Genomic DNA, 26586 nt, shown 5'->3' on the forward strand with positions numbered 1-26586 from the left:
ATAGTTCAGCTGGGAGGTTGTTTGCATTGCACGTGGCAACCTGGGTTCAATTCTTGTCATCCCATTTGGTCCACTGAGGACCAGCAGGAGTAATTCCTGAGTGCAGAGCCAGGAGTAACTCCTGAGCATTGCTTCCTCGACCAGGTATGATGTGTGTCTGCTAGAGTAGCTGGCCCCAGGCAGCCAGTCTGACAAAGGTCTTGCCTCCTAGTGAGGTCTAGTGAGGGTAAACTTTTAAAGGAGCTGACATTTTCAGCCTCCCACTTCTTTTTTTTTTTAAATTTTATTGAATCACCATGAGATAGTTACAAGCTTTCATGTTTGGTTACAATCTCACAATGATCAAACACCCATCCTTCCACCAGTGCACATTCCCCACCACCAATATCCTGGGTATACCCTCCCTTTCGCGCCCTCCCCTCTGTGGCAGACAATATTCCCCATACTCTCTCTCTACTTTCGGGCATTATAGCTTGCAACACACACTGAGAGGTCATCATATATGGTCCATTATCTACTTTCGGCATGCATCTTCCATCCCAACTGGTTCCTCCAGCCATCATTTACTTAGTGATCCCTTCTCTATTCCATCTGCCTTCTCCCTCCTCTCATGAAGCAGTGTTCCAGCTATGGGGCAATCCCCCTGGCCCTTGTATCTACCATCCTTGGGTGTCAGCCTCATGTGATGCTACCCTACATTCCACAAATGAATGAAGTCCCTCTATATCTCTCCCTCTCTTTCTGACTCATTTCACTTAGCATGATACTCTCCATTTGTAAGCAAATTTCATGACTTGATCTCTCCTAACAGCTGCATAGTATTCCATTGTGTAGATGTACCAAAGTCTCTTTAACCAGTCATCTGTTTTAGGGCATTTGGGTTGTTTCCATATTTTGGCTATTGTGAACAGTGCTGCAATGAATATATAGGTACAGATGTCATTTCTGCTGTGCTTTTTTGCATCCTCGGGATATTGCAGGGTCATATGGAAGCTAAATTTCTTGTTTTTGAAGGACTGTCCATATTGTTTTCCAGAAAAGCTGGACCACTCGACAGACCCCCACTTCTTTACCTGGCCAGGGTGTTATCCCTCAGCTGCCTCTGTCCTCCGCTCCCCCCGTGGGCCTCACTCCTTACCTGCTCTGCCGCTTCCTTTTCCACTGTGGGAAACCTAAAAGTTGCTTGCAGGTTGTTTCAAGTAGTTTCTTGGCAGGGCTGCATGCATGATTCTGGGTTTAATTAGGTTTTGTGTTTTTGTTTGGGTGCCACACTCAGTGGTGCTCTGGGCTAATTCCTGGCTCTGTGTTCAAGGATCACTCCTGGTGAGGTTTAGGAGACCCTATATGGGTGCCGGGGGCCAAACCCCAGTCAGCCATGTGCAAGGCAAGTGCCCTACCTGCTGTCTGTCTTTCCAGCCTAATTCTGGGGTTGTGTGTGTATATGTGTGTGTGTGTTTGTGTTTGTGTATTTTTTATTTTGGGGACCCAACACAAATGGCTCCCTTCTTCTCCATCTTGGCCCTGCTCAGTTCCGATGTGCTTTGTTTTAAGAGGGACTCTGGAATGCTCTATAAAAGAAGTAGTAGTTAAACTGGGCCCTGAAGGCTATGTAAGAAGGGCACACAGCAACTGTGGGACTGTTGGATGCAATTAGAAAAAGCCTATACTGTTTGCAATACAGAATCTATTGGCCTTTATCCTGAGTGTTGAAGAGCATTCATCAAATTTGCTGGTAGTGGTGGCTTGTTGAACATAGAGAAGGGAGATACTTTAGGTGATTGAATTTGAGGAAGGCCTGAAGTGAGATAATGAGACATACTGAAAAGAGATGACAGTGACAGACTTGGAGACTTAGGAAGTAAAATCAGTAGGATCTAGGGGACACAAACTACTCAGAAAAAAGTAAATGGCAGTTCCCAAGGCTTCAGGCATGGAAGAAAATGCACTAAGAACAAAGGTCTGGAAAAACTTAATGCAATCATATTATTAATTATAAAGAGTTTAAAATTTAGTGTTTTCAGGGGTTTTTTAATCTGTCTGGATTTTCATTTGAGTATATTTTATTTTTCTGGAAACGAGTTGTTAATTTTAGATAAAATTTATGTACAAAATACTTAATGTTTATTTAATCACTGTTCTTTTTTTCTAGTTACTCTTTATGGAAACAGAGAATACGGTAAGGCACCTCTAATCTTAATTTATAAGATTATAACGTATCACAGTTGCAGTTCATATGTTTTATTTAGTGATAACTTTTCAGAGAGAAATATATCTTTTTTTTTCGGGTCACACCCGCAATGCACAGGGGTTACCTCCTGGCTTTACTCTCAGGATTTACTCCTGGTGGTGTTCAGGGGATCATATGGGATGCTGGGAATCGAACCCAGGTCAGCCATGTGCAAGGCAAACACCCTACCCGCTGTGCTATTGCTCCAGCCCCGAGAAATATATCTTTAAAGTTTAATTGGTAAAAGATGTATTGAGTCTGTTTCTGGATGTTCAGTGTATTTTCATTTGAATTAAAAGTTAAAAGTAGCAAGTGAAGTTCGTACCCGCTGCAGTCAGTTTAATCAGTGGCTGAATAAATAGCAATACTCCTACATTATTGGTTTTATTTATTTATTTTAATGCAAAGATATTTTAATAAATTTTGACATTCAGATTATGGCATTCTCTTTAGCGTTAAGATATGGAATGATTACACACATGTATTAAAATAGAAAATGAATATAGAAAAATGCCAATGTGGTATAATTCTGTTGAATTAAAAACAAAGCCCTTTTCTATAACTGCTGATTATGAACACGAATAATGCATTTGAATTGAATTCACCTCCTTTACAGTAGTTTTCTGTAGACTTATGTATCTAAATTTAGAATCTATAATAGTACTCTACATTAAAAAATATTAAAGTAGTTGCTTTTTGTAAAACTTAGTGAAGGAACAATATTGAGTCCCATGGGTAGGTGGCAGGATTCCATGTGGAGATTTTGAGAAATCAGAATTTTCTATGAGGTTAACTATTTTAGTGAAAGTGAAATGAAAGCAAATTGTAGGAAACTGTGGTTAGGACTTTATGTTGACATAAAAATTTGGCTCCAAAGCATGATGTGACAGTAAGACAGTGGTTAAAATGGAAGGAAAATATAATTTGTGGTACGTCAAATTGAAAAAGAAAATAGCTTGGATTTTGTCAAGCTGATATTGGGATTTGAATTCTGACCATATCATTTAGTAACTAACATTGTGTAAGTTAGTAAATTTCCTGAGATTTCATTTTAGCACTTGTAAACTGAATATACACCTTTTTTAAAAAAATTATTTATTTATTTATTTTTTATGGGGGCTGGAGTGATAGCATAGCTGGTAGGTCGTTTGTCTTGCACGCGGCCGACCCAGGTTCAATTCCCAGCATCCCATGTGGTCCCCTGAGCACCGCCAGGAGTAATTCCTGAGTGCAGAGCCAGGAGTAACCCCTGTGCATCGCCAGGTGTGACCCAAAAAGCAAAAAAACAAAAAAAAATTTATTGAATTATCATGAGATAGACCGTTATACAGAGTTACAAGATTATTCATGATACAAAACTATTCATGATAGTATTTCAGTCATAGAATCTTTGAATACCCATCCTTCCACCAGTATACACTTCCCAGCACCAATGTCCCTAGTTCCCTTTCCACCATTCCCTTACTCCCCCCACCCCCAGCCTACAGGCACGAAAGTATAGGAAGATTGTGAAAATTAGAAAAAAGGGATATATTATACATATAATCCACATAAGATAAGGTATACTCTTCCAGGAGACTTTCAGTTGGTAGAAGTGATGATTGAGTAGATAACAATTAAATATGATTGCTTGGAAGCCCCAGAATTTTGTAATACATCTACAAGTCATGTAGATAGAGTTCTTTTCTTTTCCAATGCACAGGGGTTACTCCTGGCAGTGCTCAGGGGACCATATGGGATGCTGGGATTCGAACCCGGGTCGGCCGCATGTAAGGCAAACACCCTACCCGCTGTGCTATCACTCCAGCCCCCTCTTTTTTTTGGGGGGGTCACACCTGGCAATGCACAGGGGTTACTCCTGGCTCTGCACTCAGGAATTACTCCTGGCAGTGCTCAGGGGACCATATGGGATGCTGGGAATCGAACCTGGGTCGGCCGCATGCAAGGCAAACGCCCTACCCGCTGTGCTGTCACTCCAGCCCCCCCTTTTTTTTTAATGTAGGAGTACTGCTATTTATTCAGCGATTGATTAGGCTGATTGAATTGAGCATGAACTCTGCATTACCTTTTTTTTTTTAATTCAGAATGTTAATTATGTTTTCTTACTATTATTATTATTATTTTTAATTATTGTGAGATTCAGTTGCAAAGCTTTCCTGTTTGAGTTTTAATTGTACAGTGATTAATCACCAGCCTCCACCAGTGCACATCTTCCACCACCAAGGTCACCAGTATCCCCTTCATCCTACCCCTCCCCCTGCCTCTATGGCAGACAATCTTCCCCATACTCTCTTTTGTATTGCTTGTTATGAATAGTGTAAGATGTTGCGTGGCCACAAGAATGGCCACATGCTCCTGGAATTCTAAAACTTTATATAATTAGGGTCTGGAGATATGTCTGCAGCGAGCTGCTCCATTTGGAGTTGTGTATCTCTGGGTCATGGCTGTTAAGAAACATAAGTAGCAGCCAGAAGCAGTTTGTGGGCGTGACCAGCCCATGCCTTATCCATTGAGGCCTGGAGTTTGCCATCACTGAACCCACATACCTGCACTTGTAGATGGAGTTAGTTTCAAGGAATTTAACAGGAAAGGAAAGGAAGAAGTATGTACAACTCATTTAATACTATCTGATGATAGATTGATGTAAAAAGACTATCACAGTAACTCAAATGAGGTGGGAAATTATTTACTGGCAGTAAAAAGAATGGGAATGAGTTTGCTTTGGTAGACCCTTTGCAGGCTAGAATCTGAGATACCTCTTACTGAATAGCTGTTTAATAAACAATTTCTAAGAACCCAGGGTTCTTGTTCCACTCAATTGTGTGGTTGCTGGTTCTGTCCTTTTGGGTCAGTTTTGAGCCAATGTGATTGCAAAAAAAATGTTAGGATTCAGTCAACTTTTAGTTTTACTTGTTCTTGTATTTGGACCAAATCCGGCAGTGTTGAGGCTTCTTCTGTGCTCAGGAGATACTCAAGGGACCACATACAGTGCAGGGAATTGAGCCAGACTTGACTGCACCTTCTGTCTTTTTAGCATTAATTGTCAACTTTTTACTTTTATTTTTAAAACACTTTCCAAACTGAAACTGCAAGCAGAAACAACCTCATGAAAACATAGTACCTCAAACTTAAACCGTAGTGTTAGAGTATTAAAATTACCCTGTATACAGCTGGAGCGTCAGAACAGCAGATTGGGCCCTTGCCTTATATGTGGTGGACCCAGATTTAATCCCCAGCACCACATAATGGTGCCTAGAGCACTCCCAGGAGTGATCTCTCAGCACAAGGCCCTTTAGCACTGCCAGTGTGCGTCCCCGCCCCCCACAAAAAATCAAAAAGCAAACAGAACTACTTTATGTGTGTTTTGTTTTGTTTTCATTTTACTGCATACTCATGAAACTTTGTTAGTCCTTAAACTTGGAAAACACTTAAGAGAGAACATACACACACACACACAAAAAAAAACAACACATAAATTTTGAGAAGAATTTAAGTTACCTAGATAATAAGCAGCAGCAATTATTTGTTAAAGATTTAATAGGTACTGTTTTAAATGTTTTGCAGGTACTAGCTTATCAATATAAGCACCTTATTTTAATGAAACAAAACGTTTTATTTGAAGTCTGAACAAATTATTTGGTGATAGGTAATGGAATTTGAAAATACTGGAGAAGACTTGTGGGAGAAGTAATATTTTATCTGAACATTTAAAATGAGCAGAATTTTGGTCTGGGGTTGTGGTTAAATGTGTGAAACCCTGGACTTGATCTCTGATACTGAAGAAAAAAAATAGAATTTTAAACTGTGGAGGGGAAGAATTGCTGCCTCCTGGCAGCTCAGTGGACCATGTGGTACACATGCTTCAGCTCTGAGCTGTCTCCTGGCCGTGGATTTTCAAACATTTATGTGAGTCTGTGCTTTGTTTTTTTTCAGTGGGTCAATGGTTCTGCATTCCAAACTCAAAAGGAGTCAAATACTTGGTACATTTTGCTTCTTTTGGAAACCAGTCCTGCTTCTTCTCAGTAGCAAAAGTAAAGAACACAGTTAAAATTAGGTTAATATCAGTGAGTTAAATATTTTGAGGTGAAGATAATTGGAGTTCACAAATCCACTTAGGAGGCAGTTAAATATTTAGCAACTTAATACAATAAAATCTCAACTCAGAGAGCAATCTTTACTTTGTTTTTTTGTACCCCTTTGGCTTTTTTTTTTGTATGTGTGTGTGCTACACCTGGCAGTGCTTAGGAGTCACTGCCTGAAGTGCTCAGGGAACTGTGTGGTGCCAAGGATCCATTCTGGACTTGCGAACACCTAGCATGCACTCCATCCTGAGTTCTCTCCCTCACCTTTGCTCTCATATTAGGCAAGAGTGGTTTACAAAAGTCTATATATTTCAAGGGTACAGTGTTCTCGGGCTGGAGCGATAGCACAGTGGGTAGGGCATTTGCCTTGCACGCAGCCGACCCAGGTTCAATTCCTCTACCCGTCTCGGAGAGCCCGGCAAGCTACCAAGAGTATTCTGCCCGAAAAGCAGAGCCCAGCAAGCTGCCTGTGGCATATTCGATATGCCAAAAACAGTTACAAGAAGTCTCACAATGGAGACTTCACTGGTGCCCTCAAGCAAATTGATGAACAACGAGGCAACAGTGCTACTTATAGTACTGGAGTGATAGCACAGTAGGTAGGGCGTTCCATCTCGGAGAGCCCGGCAAGCTACCGAGAGTATCTTGCCCGCATGGCAGAGCCTGACAAGCTACCCGTGGCGTATTTGATATGCCAAAAACAGTAACAAGAAGTCTCTTTAACCAGTCATCTGTTTTTGGGCACTGTGGTTTTTTCCAGGTTTTGGCTATTGTGAACAGTGCTGTAATGAACATACAAACGCAGATGTCATTTCTACTGTACTGTTTTGCCTCTACCGTTTTGACCCAGGAGTGGTATTGCTGGGTCAAATGGGAGCCTAATTTCTAATTTTTTGAGAATCGTCCATATTGTTTTCCAAAAGGGCTGAACCAGTCGGTATTCCCACCAGCAGTGAAGAAGAGTCCCTTTCTCCACAAATCACAATGGAATACTATGCAGCTGTTAGAAAAGATGAAGTAATGAAATTTGCATATAAGTGGATCAATGTGGAAAGTATCATGTTGAGTGAAATGAGTCAGAAAGAAAGAAACAGACATAGAAAGATTGCACTCATATGTGGAATATTAAATAGCAGAATGGGACACTAACATCCAGGAGTAGTAGAGATAAGAACCAGGAGGTCTGCCCCACAGCTTGGAAATTGGCCTCACATGCTGGGGAAAAGGCAGCAGAGATAGAGAAGGGAACACCCAGTAGAGAATTTTGGGAGGATCCACTCAGGTTGAAAGCTGCATACCAAAAGTAGACTATAGACCGAACATGATGGCCACTCAATACCTCTGTTGCAAACTACAACACCCAACAGAAGAGAGAATAAAAGGGAATGCCCTTTTGGGTGGTGGGTGTTGGGGTGGAGGTGGTGGGAGGAATACATTGGTGGGGGAGAATGGGCACCGGTGGAGGGATGTAAACCAAATGCAAACATGAAAGTTCATAAGTTTATAACTGTACCTCATGGTGATTCATTAATAAAAAAAATAAAAGAGAAAACAAGAAAAGAAGTCTCACAATGGAGACGTTACTGGTGCCTGCTTGAGCAAATCTATGAGCAATGGGATGACAGTGATACGGTGTTCTCACCGCATGCATCCCCTAAGTATCACTACCCCTTTTGCCACAGTCCTTGTAAATCAACCTGATAACCCTTAAACACAGGAACAGGGCTAGAAAGATGGTACAACAGGTAGGCTGCTTGCATTGCACGTGGCTGACCCGGGTTCAATCCCAGGCACCCATATGTTCTCTGAGCCCCACTAGGAGTGATCCCTGAGCGCAGAGCCAGGAATTAGCCCTGGCAGAACTTGGGGTGGCCCAACCCTCCCCACCCAAAAATGCAGGAACAGAATGTTTCTTGTATGTGTATATAGATCTATACATACACATATTTTTATAGGGGTAGGTGTTTGGGCTACACTTGGTAGTTCTGGGGATCCACTCCACGATCTCTGCTCCAGGCTTGCTCTCAGTGAGTTCATGTGGTGCAGAGAACTGTGCTTCATGCAAGGCAAGTACCTTATCCACCCGACTATTTTTCCAGCCCTTTTACAAGGTATAACGTTGATTTATGAGAATGTAAATGTATATGTTCTTGGGGTACAATTCAGAATATTTCTTCATATTGTAATGTCACATTATGAAAGTGATGTTTTCAGTAGATTTCAATTAATTTAAAAATTGTCTTAAGCCTCCTGGCCCTAAATAACTGTTTTAATGTAGTACTTTTGTTTTGCCTGGATTTATTGAACTGCTGTTTGTTTCTGTTTACCAGGAAAGGCCGTTGTTTACCTCGTGGCTTTCCATCTGTTTTTTGTTATGTTTGTATGGTCCTATTGGACGACAATTTTCACGGCTCCCGCTTCCCCCTCCAAAGAGGTAAATGAAACATTAATAAGTTACCAACTGTAACTAACTATGAAATTATTTTCTCAGTTATCTTTGTTAGAACCTTTATTGCATAATACTTTTGTTCTGATTTCATTCATGAAATTGCTTGGTTAGTCTGCACCGGAAGTGGAAGTTCCCGCCTGTTCTCACATGCAGCCCAGGGCAACACATTGGAACTGCTTGAAAATAGTACAAATTTACAGACTTTCATTTTTATTGATTTCTCACTAGTTTACAAGATGATGGAATTTGGCTTCGGGTCACACCTAAAGCTCTGTGTTGACCCCTCCCACATCCCTCAGGTGAGACCTACCTACTCTCCCCCACCCAGACCCTGCTCTTGCCCTCTGTGAAGTGCCAGAGTTTTCATTGACTCTAGGGGTCAACAGCTAAAAAGATGTTTTTTCCAGTTTATTTTAAAAATTATTTTATAAAAATTATTTTATAGTTACTCATTTCACATATGAGTAAAACCATTTGGTAGTTGTTTTTACTTCATTACTTACTTAATTTTAGTTGCAATAATTTTCTGCATGCTTTAAATCAACATTTCTGGATTTTCTTTAAAACACATTGTAGTGAAAACTTCTTAAAATACAAAATTGTGAGTAAAAAAATTTATTTTTAGAACCCTTCTTAACATCTGTGTTTTTCAGCTCTGAAAAAAATATGCTGCAATTAAACAAAGTCTTTGACAAACAAAATGTCTAGGCTGTTGGCTTGTTACATGTTTATATAGATAGTATTTATAATTAGAAGATCCACCTGGAAATTATATGGAGTAAGTTTTAAGTCTTATACAATAGATCTCATATCCTATTGACTTCATCACCTAGAATTTGGCATAGCTATAGTATTCTATAAGGTGAACTCACCTGAGTTGATTCTGTGCTCTCACACACAGCTTAGTGCCATTGAGTCACAATCTTCCCTCTGAAGGTGGTGCTAACAACAGTGCCTGTCTCTGTAACATGTTTGTGAGGATTGAGATTCATTTATATAAAGCCTATACATTGTTCATGTAAAATTCATCAAAAGCTGTTAAGTTAGATCATTGCTTAAAAATATAAACTACCTTTTAACTTTTTAATAAAGCATATACTCAAAAGTATACATATCATAAATGTATACTTAACAGATTTTTAAAGACGGAACATGCTTGAGTAAAATCACAACCAGCTTGTTCCATAAGGAAAGAATTCCCAGCATTCTGAAGGTTTTTTGGTTGTTTTTTTTTTTTTTAAGCTTTTGGGTCACACCCAGTGATGCTCAGGGGTTACTCCTGGCTCTGCACTCAGGAATCACGCCAGGTGGTGCTTAGGGGACCAAATGGGATTCCGGGGATTGAATCCGGGTTGACCAAGTGCAAAGCAGTTGCCCTCCCCGCTGTGCTATGGCTCCAGCCCCTCCCAGCATTCTGTAAGCCTTCTCATGTGCCCTTCTAGTTGCCCACTACTGAAGAAACCCTCTCCTACCTTCTGAAACCATTGATTGGATTTATGTTCATATAAATGGAGTCATACAGTATGAATGCTTGTGTACCTAACTTCTTTTTTTATTATCATATTTGTGAGATTCATCCTTGTTGGTTTCATGTAGTTGTTGATTATTCATTCTCATTATTTTTAGTATTTGATGGTGTTATAGAACAAAATTCATTTACCTGGTCTGCTGATGGTGATTGTGAGCATTTGGGTAAATTCTGGTTTAAGGCTGTTACAAACAGGATGCTATGTTACAAATATTCATGCGTATATACATACATATATCTGGGCACATTTTGGGGTAAATGTCTAAGAGAGTTGCTAGATTATATGTTATGTATACATTCAGCAATAGCTGATCATGTTGAACAGCCTTTTAAAAATTTGGGATGCTTTCGTTTTAAGGGACAGTGTTTATCATTAATCACACAGTATCTTCTTAAAATATATTTTGCACAGTTTTGGTAATTTGTCAACTCTTAAATGTATGAGGTTTCTGGGCAGGGGCACACCCAACAGTGTTCAGGTGTTTCTCGTGGCTCTGAACTCAGGAATCACTCCTTGCAGGGCTCAGTGAAACATATGGGTTGCCTTGAATTGAATGCGGGTCAGCCACAAGCAAGGCAAGCACCCTACCTACTGTACTCTCTCAGCCCTCAAATTTATGTTGTAAAGTTAGAGATTATTTCTTAATCTTTAAATTGAAAAGACTCTAATTTAATTAATTACACATAGTGGTAGCAATTGAGAACATAATGTGTATAAAAGTAAATAGTTCTCATTTTAGAAAATGATAAAAATAGTGTTTTTTTAAAAGGGCTTTGAGGGATTATTTTTTGTTTTCGTTTTGGGGTCACACCCACAAGTGCTTAGGGCTCTTGCCTGGCTCTGCACTCAGGAATTACTCCTGGTGATGCTCAGTGGACCAGAGGGGATGCTGGCAACAAACCTGGGTTGGTCACATGCAAGGCAAATGCCCTACCCCATTGTGCTATTGCTCTGGTTCCAATTGATACTTTTCTTTTTTTTTTTTTTTTTTTTTGCCTTTTGGGTCACACCCAATTTTGCACAGGGGTTATTCCTGGCTTGCACTCAGGAATTACCCTGGCGGTGTTCAGGGGACCATATGAGATGCTGGGAATCGAACTCTGGTCGGCCACATGCAAGGCAAACGCCCTCTCAGCTGTGCTATCACTCCAGCCCCATCAGTTGATACTATTTTTAAGGAACGTAATGCAGAAATAAAGAACTCATGCTCTCGTATCAAATCATCCCGTCTCTACTCATCCCTATCTCATGCCCAGCTATGTGAGACTTTCTTTAGCTGTCTGCACCTCAGCTCTCTCTATAAAATGAGGATGGTAGTAGTATGTGCCCAAGGGATGTTGTAAGGACTGAATAAATCAATGACATTAATGTCTATATGTAAAATGCTTAGAAGAATGCTAGCCCATAATTTTCACCCTTTGTAGCATTCATATCAGATCTTAATAAGCCTTTACTCCCACTCTACCTTTCTTGTTTCATTTTATCCATAAATTAAGCTGACTCCTGAAGTCTCTCCAGAGCCCTGCTGTGACATGCTCTACTGCTACTGTCTTCACATGCAGTATCATAACTCTCTGTTTACTGTACTCATCACTTCCCTAAAAATTTGCCATTCTTGGGAGCTGGAGTGATAGCACAGCAGGTAGGGCATTTGCCTTGCACGCCGCCAACCCGGGTTCGATTCCCAGTATCCCATGTGGTCCCCTGAGCACCACCAGGGGTAATTCCTGAGTGCAGAGCCAGGAGTAACCCCTGTGCATCGCCAGATGTGACCCCCCCAAAAAAAGAAAAAAAATTTGCTATTCTTAGCATGCAGGATCATTTCTGTCATGTCTTCCACAATAGTCCTCCCCCTATGTGTTTAATAAACTATCGAATGAAGTGATTATTACATTACCAAGGGCCAGCTCAAAACAACTTGCTGTGCCAGTCAGGAGGAGGATGTAATGTTCTGTTTCTAACTAAGCTGTGAGGTAATCTGGTGACTGTGAGGTAGCTCCTCATAAATAATTAGAATACTCTGTGATCTGCAGATGTCTGTGATTAAAGGGACTCGGAAGTTTTAAGAGCCAAGTAGTTAGAGCAACACTTAGGGATTATAAGGGAATTAAACTGAATCCAAAAAGCAGAAATTGGACTAGAGAAACAGTGCAAGGGTTAAGGTGCTTGCCTCGCACATGGCTGGCTGCAGTTCCATCCCAGTTCCTTGAGTACCCCCCCAGGAGTGGTTCCAGAGCACAGAGCCAGGAGCAGGTCCTGAGCATCGCTGGGTGTGTCCAACCCAAAGAAAGACCAAAATCTATGCATGTTCAGGGTACTTGTAAATATAGGTCTTTTTAAAGTTCTTTTAGTCAGCAAGAACTTATTAAGCACCTATTGTCTGCTCTTTCTCAAACTATGCAAGATTGAAAACAAAACAAGACAACATGATTTGTGCATTTGAAAAGGAAAGATGATGAACAAGAGAACATTAAAATTTAATTCACTTGTCACTTGTCACTTGTATCACTTGTCATCCCGTTGCTCATTGATTTGCTCGAGCAGGTGCCAGTAACATCTCCATTCTTCCCTGTCGCGTGCTAGTGTAGCCTAATGGCATCTGCTCACTCCAGGAATATGAAGAGCCTCAAACCATTTGAACAGTTTCAAATTTAATTATAAATTATAATTTAAATTGTGATAAAATTAGATAATTTTAGAACAGCACGATTTGATGGAACTAACAATAAAATCTATTAGGGGAAACTAAAGGTATGGTCAATGAAATCTATAAGAATGTGTCATTTAAGCTGAGATTTTTACAAGTGTCTCTCACTAAAACATATACATATACACATATTTTTCAATGGAAAAACTATTATGTCCCATTGCCTAGAATTCAACCTAGTATGTATTAGACATGTTTTTTTGATACTTAAACGAATGGTGAGGAACAGCTAGGAACAGGTAGACCTCTTCCATCACTAGCACCTGTTTAAAAAAGAAAATGCAGTGCCTTCACTTCTCACGAAGTTCTGTAGTTGTCGGTAAGCATGGTACACGCAACCCATCATCTTATTAATTCTACCTTCGTAGCCTCTTTCTGGAACTCTGTACTCAACTCACTTATTTCCCTAAATATCTAGACTATGTTTACATATTTGTACTTTTCATATGCCTTTCTTCACCAAGATTCTCTTTCCCTCTTTATCTTCCTGGGGAAGATTCCTGTTTATTTTTTCACACTTCATGCTAGGTACCACTTCTTCCAAGAAATTTTCATTGATATTCTGCTCCCTCCCCTACCCCAGGGAGATTCTTATTATTGTGCTTATTATGCCATAACATTTGTACCCTCTAGTACAAAAATGACTGTAGTCTCGGCTTGCTCTTCAAGTTTGTGTTCTCCCTAGAATGCATATCTCACTTGCTTTGGCTCTGTAGCTTTGTTTGTTTTTTCCATGTGGATGAGCCAGTGAACGTGTATTTCTTCTCTTTCTTCCCCTTCATATCTAAGTAAGCGTAGCACAATAAAATCTATCTTGCTTCACTTCAAAAAAAAAAAGAAAAAGGTACACCAATCTAGTACTTTTCAGACAAGGGCTATATTTTTATTCTTGAATCTCTGGCACCAGGAACAGTGCCAAGATCTTTAATTTGGGAGGTGTTGGGGGGCCCATGTACAGATGTACTTAGGTTACTCCTGACTTGTGCTCAGGGATCATCCCTGGGGGTTCTTAGGGACTCTATACAGAGCTGGGGATCAAATCAGGGTCCAGAGTATTTAAGGCAAGAAGTCAAGCCATTATACTGTCTCTCTGGCTCACCCAAGTTTGTTTTTTGGGGGAGAGGGGCTTATTGGGTCACACCTGGTGATTTTACTCCTGTGTTACTCCTGACTCTGCACTCAGGCATTACTCCTGGCAGTGCTCGAGAGACCATATGGAATGGTGGGGATTGAACCAGGGTCAGCCGCATGCAAGGCAAACACCCTACCCCCTGTACTATTTCTTCAGCCCCATCACCAAGGTATTAATAGATATTGACTGTATACTTAAATTGAACCACCTAAACCCAGAACCTAAGATACTAATATATCATTGTTTGACAGTTACTCATGAAAAATAAACTTATGGCAATAATTTAAGAAATCAAATTCGGGGCTGGGGATGAATATCAGTCATAGAGTACCGGCCTTGCAGCTGTGAGGCCCTCCCTCGGTTCCGTCCCTGGCACTGCCCTCAGAAACAAGTTTAATCCATTTAATATCTTGTTTGGAGGGGTCCTTTGCACAGGGCTGACCCTGGTTCATCCCTAGCACCTCATATGGTTGATCCTGAAGGCCCAACGGGAGTGATCCCTGAGCACAGAATAAAGAGTAAGCCCTGAGCCCAAAACCAAAATTTTGTTTCATCCCATTCCTCACTGAAATTCTGACTCAAAGAGATTGATTTGGTTTGGTTTAAACATTTTAAAATTTTGTGTGCCTTTAAGGGACTAGAGCTATAGCACAGTGGGTAGGGCGTTTGCCTTGCACTCGACCGACCTAGGTTCAATTCCTCCATCCTTCTCAGAGAGCCTGGCAAGCTACCGAGAGTATCCCGCCCACACAGCAGAGCCTGGTAAGCTACCTGTGGCATATTCGATATTCTTAAACAGTAACAACAAGTCTCACAATGGAGACGTTACTGGTGCCTGCTCGAGCAAATCGATGAACAACGGGACTACAGTGCTATAGTGTGCCTTTAAATCTATTTAGATTTTACAGGGAAACTTTTTTTTAAGATTTTGGCTCACCCTCCCAAGATGCTAAGGGGGTAGTTACTCTTGGCTCTGTACTCAGGAATTATTCCTGTTGGTGCTCAGGGTACCAGTGGGATGCTGGGGATCAAGCCTAAATCAGGCACATGCGAAGCAAGCACCTAACCTGCTGTACTACCGCTTAAGCCCCCTAGATTTTACAGGAAAACTTTTAATTTTTAATTGATTAGAACATTGCCTGTCCAGATAGGATTTTTGTACTCTGTCACGAATATTGCAGAGATGTATTGTGTCAAGGACAATCTCTGAGAAGTTACACTTATCTTCAGACAAGGGTCATTTTGCAAATTAGTAAAGAATTTCTATACTTGAGAGTAATTAAGAAAGGGCAAATCAGAAATGTTGACTGAAAGTTTCTGCCTGTATTAGTGAGTAGGTAAGAGGTTTTCATTCTATGATTCGGAACCTTTTCTGATATCTTCATATGTATGTGTATGTTTGGTCCCTTTTAAGTACTTGGGGATTTCCTGTACCATCAGGATATAGTTGTGGGAACTAAATGGTAATCCAATAGATTTCAATTTCCTAAACTATTATTTTGACCAGGTTAAATCAACAGTCTTTATGTTAAAAGCATAAACGTTTTAGACTGGTAATATAAAGGGAAGCATACTATAGTAAAATTCAGAAGATGTGTATTTTAATAGTTGCATTATTAAGAATGATGTAATTTTATGGGTCCAAGAGATAGCACAAAGGGTAAGGCCTTATATGTGACTGACCCAGGTTCCATCGATCCCCAGCATCCCATATGGTTCTCTGAGCACTGCCAGGAGTGATCCCTGAGTGCAGGGAGGGACCCAGGGCAAGCTGTGAGCTACGCTGGCATCGAAATAGGCCAGGCCAAGCCCATAATACTTAACTCTAAGTTAAGAGCACAGTCATGGACAACTCTGTCATAACCCCAAAGAGGTGCCTGAGTAGGGACCCTGCTAGGGATAAGAAGACTAACCTGGCCTGAGGACTGTGGTCTGGAATATATCGTGAGATGTCCTCAGGAAGAACCCAACTTTAAGCTTGATCTCTCTTACTGTGCTCATACAAAATGACATTGCTAGAAATATTAGAAGTAAATTTACTACAATTATTTAAGTGGATTACTAGCTGAGGACATCACCGCTGACCCTGTGCGCTCACTTCGCCCCGCTGGTGGTGGTGTGGCCTCGAAAATCACCCAGGCTTTACTGGATAAAACGGTGTGGGTGGTCATGCGAGAGCGCCAGCTATCCTGAGGGAAACTTTGGAGAGAACCAGCTAGTAGATGGTTTGATTAGACCTTCGTCCCTATACCCAGGTCGGACGACCGATTTGCACGTCAGGACTGCTATGGACCTCCACCAGAGTTTCCTTTGGATTCCTCCACTACCCAGCCACTGCTGCTCTCCAGGCCACTTTCCAGACACTCAGGCCGAGCCTCACACATGAGTGAAGCCCCACAGAAACAGGTAAAGCAGAACTTTGTGACCTTGGACTCCAGGCTCAACAAGATCGGGAAACAGAGATCCTCTGCCTGCTTCCTCCAACTCCGGCACCCCAGGGATCACACCCAGATGACCCAACCTACCACCGCCAGATAAATATCTCATCGGCCGACCTCCACTATTCAGTCACCACCATGCTCCAGGCCACTTTCAAGACTGTGAGGCTACTTTGTGGCTGCGCAACACATCATAAGACACTTAGTATCTATTTTTTCATAATTACCATACCATATTTGATGGGGTTCAAATATGGTGTGAACCATAGGAACACCTGTAAGGGCGATTAGAGGCCACCCTAAAAGCCTCCATCCCTCTCGGAGAGCCCTGCAAGCTACCAAGAGTATCCCACCCACACCGCAGAGCCTGACAAGCTATACGTGGTGTATTCCATATGCCAAAAACATTAACAATGGGCCTCATTCTCCTGACACTGAAAGAGCCCCCAATATGGCAGCAAGGAAAGGCTGATAAAATCTCAGGGACAAACTAGACTGCCAAAACGACAAAGGACTAAAATGACTGTCTGTACTTTCAACACATGTACACTGGCATCGGAAACATCAGTCAAGGCCCGATTGTGCAAGTACAGAAGATTAAGTACAACATCATTGGTCTGACTGATGAGAAGGCATCGATCACATCACGCCATTTTCGACACTAGAGAAGAACTGTTCCTCGGAACATGTGACCGTAGAGGCATCGGTGGTGTCAGTGTCCTTGTCAACACGACCTTGGCCATGAGCATCGATTCATTCAAATGCCTAACAACCCAAATTGGATGATTACACTTGAATAGATGTGGCTCACTGCCGGCAGGTTCTATCTTCGTCGTCTATGTACCAACATCCAACTATGATGAAGAAGAAATTGAGAAGTTCTACATGGATTTGGAGAAGTTCTTTAAAGAAGACCACACCTTCTACAAGATCATTGTTGTTTATTTTAGTGCCAAGATAGGACCAAGAATGTTGCCCAAAGAACTCCACATGAGGACCCATGGCCTAGAATGGAATGAATAGGGTGAGAGACTGTCTGAGTTCATCATGTCAGCCAAGACCATCCATGGTAACTCATAGTTCCAGAAGGCCGAATCTAAACATTGGACATTGGAGTCTCCCAGTGGACTGTTCGACAACGAAGTTGACTTTATCATATTTAATTGACGGTTTTGCCTGACTGATGTTGCTATTGTCCCCAAAATTCCAAACAAATTAGACCACCATCTCCTTCGTGCAAAATTCTACTTCACAGAGTGGGAAGAAAGGACTGAAAAGTTTAAGTTTAACAAGAGAACTCCCAGAATGACCACCAACTGGGAGCTCTTTGGCACTATTGCAGCAACGTGGGAAGATGCCGTCATTGACAACATCGACAGGGAATACAATTGACTGGTTCAGCACCTCCATGACGGTTTAAGCTCACAAAGCTGTGCAGAGAAGTGATAAAGAAAGACCTCAAAGAAAGAAGAGCAGCAGTGTTGGCCGATGCTGCTGAAGCCAAGAAAAGTATTTGCAACGCTCACCTGTCCTTTGCCAACTACAAGACCAAGATGATTGCCCTCCGACATCCTGATGGATCTATCACATCTTCCAGAAGGGCAATGGAGAGGATTATTCACAACTTATACTTGGATCTCTTTGACAGCCACGTCCACCTGCCCACATACCAAATCCCGCAGGATGGATATGTTGTTCCCAATGTTCTCCCTTTTGAAATCCGACACGCCATTTCATCGATAAAGATACATACAGCACCCGGTCCAGACAAGGTCAGACCCGAACACCTGAAAAATCTGCCGCCAGTACTTGTCAATACACTTTGCTCGGCTCTTCACACACTACCTGTCTGAATGCAAGGTTCTGTCCCAATGGATAACCAGCAGGATCGTTCTGTTGTAGAAGTAGGGAGACATCCACGACATCAGCAACTATCGCCCGATCTGCCTATTGTCAGTCATCTACAAGTTAGTCACTCGAGTCATACTGAATAGAATAGGCAGAACACTAGATGAAGGATAACCATGCAAGCAAGCTGCGTTCCGAAAAGGATTTAGCACGATGGACCATATCCACATGGTGACCAAGCTCATTTAAGTTTCACGAGAGTTCAAGATGCTGCTCTGTCTAACATTCATCGATTTAAAGAAGGCCTTTGATTCTGTTGAGACTGAAGCGGTCATCAAAGCCCTAGTCAAACGGGGCATTCAAACTCCATTACATCAGGATCCTCTGTGAGCTGTATTACATATTTGCCACCAGGATCTCACCATTCTACAAGGAAGTAATCTTCGACATAAAGAGAGGGGTTCTGCAGAGCAATACCATTTCACCAAAACTCTTCAGTGCCACCCTCAAGAACGTCATGTAACAACTGGAATGGGAAGGAATGGGAGTGAAGATAGACGGTGGTCAGCAACTACACCACCTCCACTCCGCTGATGACATCGTTCTCATAACACCAAACATTAGCCAGGTGGCACAAATGCTGGCCAACTTTGACCACGAGGGTGGAATGGTGGGACTGCAGCTGAATCTCACAAAGAATGTTCATGAAAACCGAACTAGTCCCTGACGTTCCATTAGCTCTCAACAGAACAAACATCTCCCAATGCAGCAGCTATGTATACTTGGGTCAAGAACTCAACATGAGGGGTGGGCGCCACCGGCCCTGCTCACCGCCGAGATGTGATCCTGGGGGCCGCACGTGTGCAGCCTCTCCGCAGCTGCATGAGTATGACTCCAGAGGCCAGCTAAACTACTTTTAGTATGGGCAGCTCCTTGCAGAATGTCTCCAGACTGAGAACTAAGCTGCGGCCCCATGCCTGCCCAGAAAGGGAAAGGTATTTCTCTCTCTCACCTTTTTCCTTGCCAGGGCTGAAGGGCGTGGCAACTGCCATATTATGAGGACCACAGATGAGAGTTACAAGTTTGCAGTGATCCAATATCTGGAAGAAATTTCCCTGGATTTAGTTGGTAAAATACAGAAATCCAAAACCTCATATCTCTTCACAACAGGTCTGACTCTAGTGGGGAACTCCTAACAATAATAGTGAGGTTTTTGTTGAAATATTGAATGTAACCAAAGTAAAGAGAAAGTAAAGTGAAATTTATCATTCCGGGGGGGATGGGAGATATACTGGGTTTTTGGTGTGGTTTTTTTTTGTTTTTTTTTTTTTTTGGTGGTGGAATATGGGCACTGGTGAAGGGATGGTTGTTTCAGGTTGTTTCAGCATTGTATAACTGAGACTTAAACCTGAAAGCATTGTAATTTTCCACATGGTGATTCAATAAATTAAAAAAAAAAACTCAACATGAAGAACAACTTGTCACCAGAACTGCGCAGGAGGAAGAAAGCAGTGTGGAACGGCTTCATGAGCATCGAAAAAGTTGTTAAGAGGACAAAGAACCTCTGGCTCCGGGCACATCTTTTCAACTCCACCGTTCTTGCTGTACTAACATACGCCTCAGAGACCTGGGCCCTACAAAAACAGGACGAGAATGCTATTTGGGTATCCCAAAGAAGAATTGAAAGAGCTATGCTTGGAGTATCACATTCACTCAAGTGAGAGAAGGAATCCGAAGTTCTGACCTCCGTTGATGATCAAGACAGAGACCCTGTCTTGTTTGCCAAGTTATCGGAAATCAGATGGGCTGGACACATAATGTGATTTAGAGATGACCGCTGGACTAGAGCTGTTACCGACTGGATTCCACGGGACATCAAAAGACTGTGTGGTCGCCCACCTACAAGATGTTCAGACTTCTTCATCAAAACCCTGAATGAATGGTTTGAAGCTCTTCGTGTTCCCAGAGTGAGCAGATACCATTGGGCTACACTAGCACGCAACAGGGATGAATGGCGATGTTACTGGCGCCCACTTGAGCAAATTGAAGATTAACGGGATGATAAGTGACAAGTGACTAGCTGAGAAAAGAAGAAAGCAACACACCCTGGTTGGGATCCCACCCTGGTTGGGTCTCCCAGTAATCTGGAATAATCTCCTTAATAGACGATTTTGTTCTTGAGTTGATCTCCTGGAGGAGTGGCCGTACCTCTCTGTTGATTTGTTAATGTTCAACCCCACCTTTGTATCCCCACCCTACATGATTCCTATAGAACTGTCCTGTAGGGGGTTGTGGGGAGACTGAAGAGGAAGACAACAACAGACAGAGACTGGAGGTTGAGGCTGGAGACAGAGACAGCAGACAGAAGACAGCGACAGAAGACCAGAGACTAGAGGCTGAAGACTGGAGACGATGGAGTAAGACTTGTGAGAGAGACTAAAAACTGAGACCAGAAAGAGACTGGAGAGGACACAGAGACTGGAAAACAAGAAACAACAGAGTCAGACTGGACTGGTTGTAAGATGTGTAGGTAGGAGAGTTGCTGAAGAGAAAATTGTTGAAGATGCCAAGGATGAGACTCTGGAACTAGACTCTGGGAAGGAGATGAAGACTGGATCCTGAGACAGAAGGTCGATGACAAGACGTTGAAAGCAAGGAGGAGAACCGAGACTTTGGAGACTTTAAGGTTTGCGAGACCTGGATGATGGAATTCTGATGACCAAGACTACAGCCAAAACGACGAATATAACTGCGTCTAAGGGAGAGATGGGGTGATTCCGGGGCTGACCAGCCCGGCCTGATTTGTGTTCACCCATCCTTCCCCCACCATACAGAAGAGCCTGGGGAGATGGCTCGGCCACTGAACGCCACAGCCGTGTTCTACCTGGGCACAGGTTCACCACCACAAACCTTTCCACCATTCCTCTTTCTTCTTGTGTCTTGTGGTGTTGTGAAAACTCATAATAACAGGATAATTATCTTATAGTCTGATGCTGCTTTTGATGTTATCAGTATAGAAAGATACATATTTAACATGAGTTAAATGGGTGATTTTTGTTTTTTTTTTTTTGTGGGGGCCAAATCCTGTAATGCTTACCCCTGGCTCTGTACTTGATTGCTTCTGGCAGAATTGGGGACCATATGGGGTGTTGGTGATCAAATATTGATTGACTACATCCAAGATAAATAGCCTACCCACTGTACTTCTCTCCATTTCTAAGTAATCTGTAAGATAAATTTTCAGTTACAATTTTCTATACCATTTCAAGCAAAATCCTATAAGTAGTCACAGTTAAAGAACAGTATAGCTAAAAACTACAAAACAAAACACATCTTTTAAAAAAATAATTGGTCTGAAATAAAGACTAAAATGTAAAGCTTCTAGGTATCTGAGCTTCTACAAAACTGAAGGTTCATGAGATGCTTAATGATACAGAAAGAACAAGATGTTCTTTACCAAGAAAATGCTACTTAGGCACTTTAGAAGCTGTAACCACAACAAGGAACTCAGAATGTAGGACAGGGACTTCGAAATGGGCTCTGAAACAAAGTGCTTCTCTGTGAAAAGGAAAGTTTGCTTATCTTAACACTTTAGGAAAACTTAGGGTATCTTTCTAGAGCTAAAACTAGGTACTGAAAAACGACTTGTTGCCCTCAGACATTTTGAGGGAAAAAGCCTGTGATTTAGTCTGTTACCCAAAGCAAGCGAAATTTTGAGCATCCTTTCCAAAATTACAGATCTCATGACTAACTTTCAAATACTCAAGTCTTACAGATAGAAAAAAATATTCCATTTTTGGGCTTTCTCTTCAAGCCCATGGTCTCCCTTGAACACCTCACTTGCTTGTGGTATGTTTCTTTGCTTACCTATTTCTAAAGAAGACTATGTTCTCTCTAGAACACGTATTTCCCCTCTTTCTTTCCTCTCAAACCTTTTAAGCATTTTATTAAATTAAAAACTATAGTGTTTCACAGAAAGAAGAAAAAGGAAAAGATAAGAAAGAAGGAAATCCTCTTTCTGTGCAGGAATTCAGTTTTTTTTTTTTACAGAACAAAGATATAAAAACATTTCATAGGATTCTTTTCCATCATTAGTATGAGAAAATATTTTAACCTAGCAAATGTAGTTATGGTTAAATGCATTTTATTTAACATTTTTTAAAAATTGAAGACGAATATTTGGTCTGTTTTTATCTGTTCTGGATAAACTTTGGATTTCTGGTGTAAGTTAATAATCATGGAGTAAAGTGAATTAATACTTATTTCTCCCTTTATAGTTTTATTTGCCCAAATCTGACAAGGAACGGTATGAAAAAGAATTTAACCAAGAAAGACAACAAGAAATTTTGAGAAGGGCAGCAAGGGACTTACCTATCTACACTGCATCAGCTACAAGGAGTAAGAAAAACATTTTTTATCTTCTCAAGGAGTTTTTTAGTATGGTTATTTCTGTTAAGATACTTTGCATAATTTAACTATTAAATGGATAGTCATAATTGTGATAAAGAACATGGCAGTGTTCTTCATAGTAGGAGCAGAAGTTCTCTATGTTGTAAAGTATTCCAATTTCAAACACGCATGTATATTAATACAGAGTTTTTAAAGTGGTATGAGCCGCTTTTAAAAATCTATTAGGGGATTTGGGTTTGGGTTCCATACCCAGCAGTACTTAGGACTTAAAACAATTATTAGTTATTATGTATTATTATTATTATTATTATTATTATTATTATTATACTCAACAGTTTCACACCCTCTTGGACTCTATATTCAAAGTTCTTTTCAATTTTCCCTTATGGTACTTGTTGACTATCAGTCAACCCCCCGAGCCAGGCTTTCTTCACTGGGGTCCCCCAGAAGGGGGGGCGGGTGGGTTGAGTTTCCCTCCCTACCCCAAGCAGAGCCCTGGCAGCCGAAAACTTCCAGAACCCAGCTACAGCCATGCTCAAGGCCACTCTCCACACATTCGGACGAGCCTCGCGCATGAAAGAACCAGCAGAGGACACCAGGCATGCGGGAATGGGGGCTGAGATCTCCAAGCCTGCTCGGGACTGGGCCTCCTTCACCCAGACCCCCATTTTCCAGTAGCTTGGCAGTCACGCCCAGAAACTGCCCCCAGTACCATGTAATCCCATCAACAGCCAAGACCCAGAGACTATATAAAACAAAGCTCCTGGAAACACTTGGCCACAAAGCAGCTGTGTGACCTCTTATAGTCTAGCCCACTGATGTGTCTAAAGCAGCACACACATGTGTTTGGTTTTAACATACTTGCTTGTATTTTCTGATATACATTCTTCGTCCCTCTCGGAGAGCCCAGCAAGCTACGGAGAGTATCCTGCCTGCACGAAAGAGCCTGGCAAGCTCCATGTGGCGTATTCGATATGCCAAATACAGTAACAATAACTAAGGTCTCATTCCCTTGACCCTGAAAGAGCCTCCAATCATTGGGAAAGACAAGTAAAGGGAGGCTGCTAGAATCTCAGGGCTGGGATGAATGGAGATGTTACTGGTGCCTCTAGAGCAAATTGATGAACAACGGGATGACAGTAATACAGTGATACAGAGTTCGTAGATTGGGTGTTTTCAAATCTTCCAAGATTTCAGAGACTTGTTGAGCCCCTGAGATTACATAGAATTCTGGTACATTTTGTTTTAGAAATTTATTCATAGCAAGATCATCTGATTTTCAGAGCAGTATCAGAACTTGGTGGTACCAGAGAGATAGTACAGTGTGTCAGGCACTTGCCTTGCATGCAGGTGACCCTTGTTTGATCCCTGGCACTCCCTGGGATTTGATTCCTGTGTGCAGAGCCAAGAGAATGTCCTGAGCACCACAGGGTGTGGCCCAACACTCTTCACCTTCCTCTCCCAAGAAAGAATTTTGAGTGAAGTATGTAGGAAAAGAAAGTTGGATCCTTGGCTTCTACTTCTGATCTTACCTTCATTTAGCTACATAGTATGGGGCAAATCATCCTCTCTATGAGGTTTTGGCATTTTGTTGTTTCATTTTGTTTTTTCCTTTTTGGGTCACACCCAAAAAGGAGTAGCTCAGGGGCTACTCCTGGCTCTGTACTCAGGAATTACAGCTGTGCTCAGGGGATCATATGGGATGCCGGGATCAAACCTGGGTCAGCCGCATGCAAGCAAATGCCCTACCTGCTGTATTATCAAGCTGGCCACTCTCAGGTTTTGGATGTCTTAAAACTAACAGATTAAAGAAATGGAGATCTTTGAAAGTTCTTTTTAACTCTTTTTCTCCATGGCGTAATTTTATTTCCTTAGTGTTTAACATGACAAAATAATTTTTAAAGGCCCTTATGAAGTATAATCTATTCAGTTATTAAGTGGATTTGTAGAAGTTTCTTTCATCTTAAAGAAATCTTTGTTTTGGCCTGGAATGATAGTACAGTGGGGGGGCATTTTCCTTGCTCTTGGCTGACCCAGGTTTGATTCCTGGATCCCATATGGTCCCCTGAGCACTACTAGGATTGATTCCTGAGCACTGCTGGGTGTGACCCCAAAACCAAAAGTAATAAAAATTTAAAAAATAAATCTTTGCCTAAATTATATAATACATGATTATTATCTCAGTAAATGTCTTCAAGGGTCCACAGTGAAACTTGAGGTTCCCTCTCATGGGTATTTCCAGAGGCTGTCACCTCTTCTTATCGATCATTGCAGCAATTTTGTATATGTGATGAAGCACTGCAGAGCATGTGTACGATTAACATAGAGCAGTTGGAATAGATAAACATTAACCACTACAAATTATGTGACCTGGAGAGTTCCAGGAAGTAGGTGTGACTTCCAGCACTGCTCTGAGGGTTACACAGGAGAACTGGGTAGTTTGGCAGCTCAGCTTTTCCCAACACTGCAGGGGTCTATCCCAATCATCCAGCAGTGCCTGAGAGTAGCCTCTTAGCTCCACCAGGCGTGGTTCAAAAATCAGAGAGCTTTGCATCTTTCTCCTATCTATATTAATGCAGATTTGGAAAGTGATACATTTTATTGTTATATGTACAAAGAGGAGGCCAGGGGCCAGAGCAATAGCACAGCAGGTAGGGTGTTGGCCTTGCATGTAGCCGACCTGGTTCCATCCCTGACATCCCATATGCCTCTTCCCCGCCAGCATTGCCATGAGTAATTCCTGAGTGCAGAGCCAGGACTTAACCCCTGAGCATCTCCGGATGTGACCCAAAAAGAAAAAGAAAAAAAAAAGGCCAGGGCCATAGTACACTGGATGAAGCACTCATCCAGTGCTTGCTCACAGCTGACTGGGTTCAATCCCTCGTATCACAATATAGATCCCTCAGGGATCTCCAGAACTGATCTCTGAGCACAGAGTCAGGAATAAGCCCCCAGCACTGCCAGTGGATTAAAACACAAGCAAAAATACTTTAAAACTTTAAGTAACAGTAACTTAAGATTTTAACTCTTATTGACCCCTTAAAACAAAAGATACCAAAAGGATGATATGAGGAATTAGTAAATATTTCCTGTAAGCCTGTGCAAGTAAGGACAGGACTTATAAAAAAGAACTGCAGAGGGGCTGGAGCGATAGCACAGCAGGTAAGGGCGTTTGCCTTGCATGCAGCCGACCGGGTTTGATGCCCAGCATCCCATATGATCCCCTGAGTACCGCCAGGAGTAGTGACCCAAAAAGCAAAAAAAAAGAGAGAGAGAACTGGGGAGGGCCTGAGTGATAGTAGAATGGGTAGGGCATTTGCCTTGCATACAGCCGACCCAGGTTTGATCCCCAGTGTAAAAATCTCCCAGGGCGGCCAAGGGAGAGGGGGTGCTCCCAGGCGGCTCGCCCAGCCAGGGCAGCCCAGGCCATGGGGCAGACAGAAGAGGAAACAAGGGCCAAACCGGTTAATTGATCAGTTGCCATTTATTCCATTCTCTCCACGTACCTGTTCCAGTCTTTCTGAGCTTCGCATTCTAGTCTCACACTGCCCCTCATTCCTGTCTCCTCATGTCTCTCCCGCTCATCTCTCTATGCTCCATCTTACAGCCTGGGCTCGCTCTCTCTCTGGATTCTGATTCTGACTACTTCTTCCCTAACAACTCTCTGACTCCCTCCCCTTTTCTGTCTCTCCCCCACTCCTCTCTCCACCCCTTGCCCTCTGGGTCACTGTACCCTGTCTGGTAGCAAAATCAACATAAGAAAG

At 42.0% G+C, this 26586-nt stretch overlaps 1 protein-coding gene across 6 annotated transcripts in view; it reads left to right on the top strand.

Moving 5' to 3' along the window:
* ZDHHC20 (zinc finger DHHC-type palmitoyltransferase 20) overlaps positions 1–26586 on the top strand; it is a 77893-nt gene that overhangs the window by 22123 nt on the left and 29184 nt on the right. For all 6 annotated transcript variants that reach the window (XR_008630171.1, XM_055137895.1, XM_055137903.1 and 3 more), the window contains exons 2-4: positions 2150–2176; positions 8640–8743; positions 22690–22810. Coding sequence is in view for 5 of the 6 variants with exons in the window: in XM_055137895.1 (XP_054993870.1) it covers positions 2150–2176; positions 8640–8743; positions 22690–22810 (252 nt within the window). In the remaining variant the exon portion in view is untranslated. The remainder of the gene's footprint in view (positions 1–2149; positions 2177–8639; positions 8744–22689; positions 22811–26586) is intronic.

The sequence above is a fragment of the Sorex araneus genome, chromosome 1, assembly GCF_027595985.1.
Source record: "Sorex araneus isolate mSorAra2 chromosome 1, mSorAra2.pri, whole genome shotgun sequence".
Lineage (NCBI taxonomy): Eukaryota > Metazoa > Chordata > Mammalia > Eulipotyphla > Soricidae > Sorex > Sorex araneus.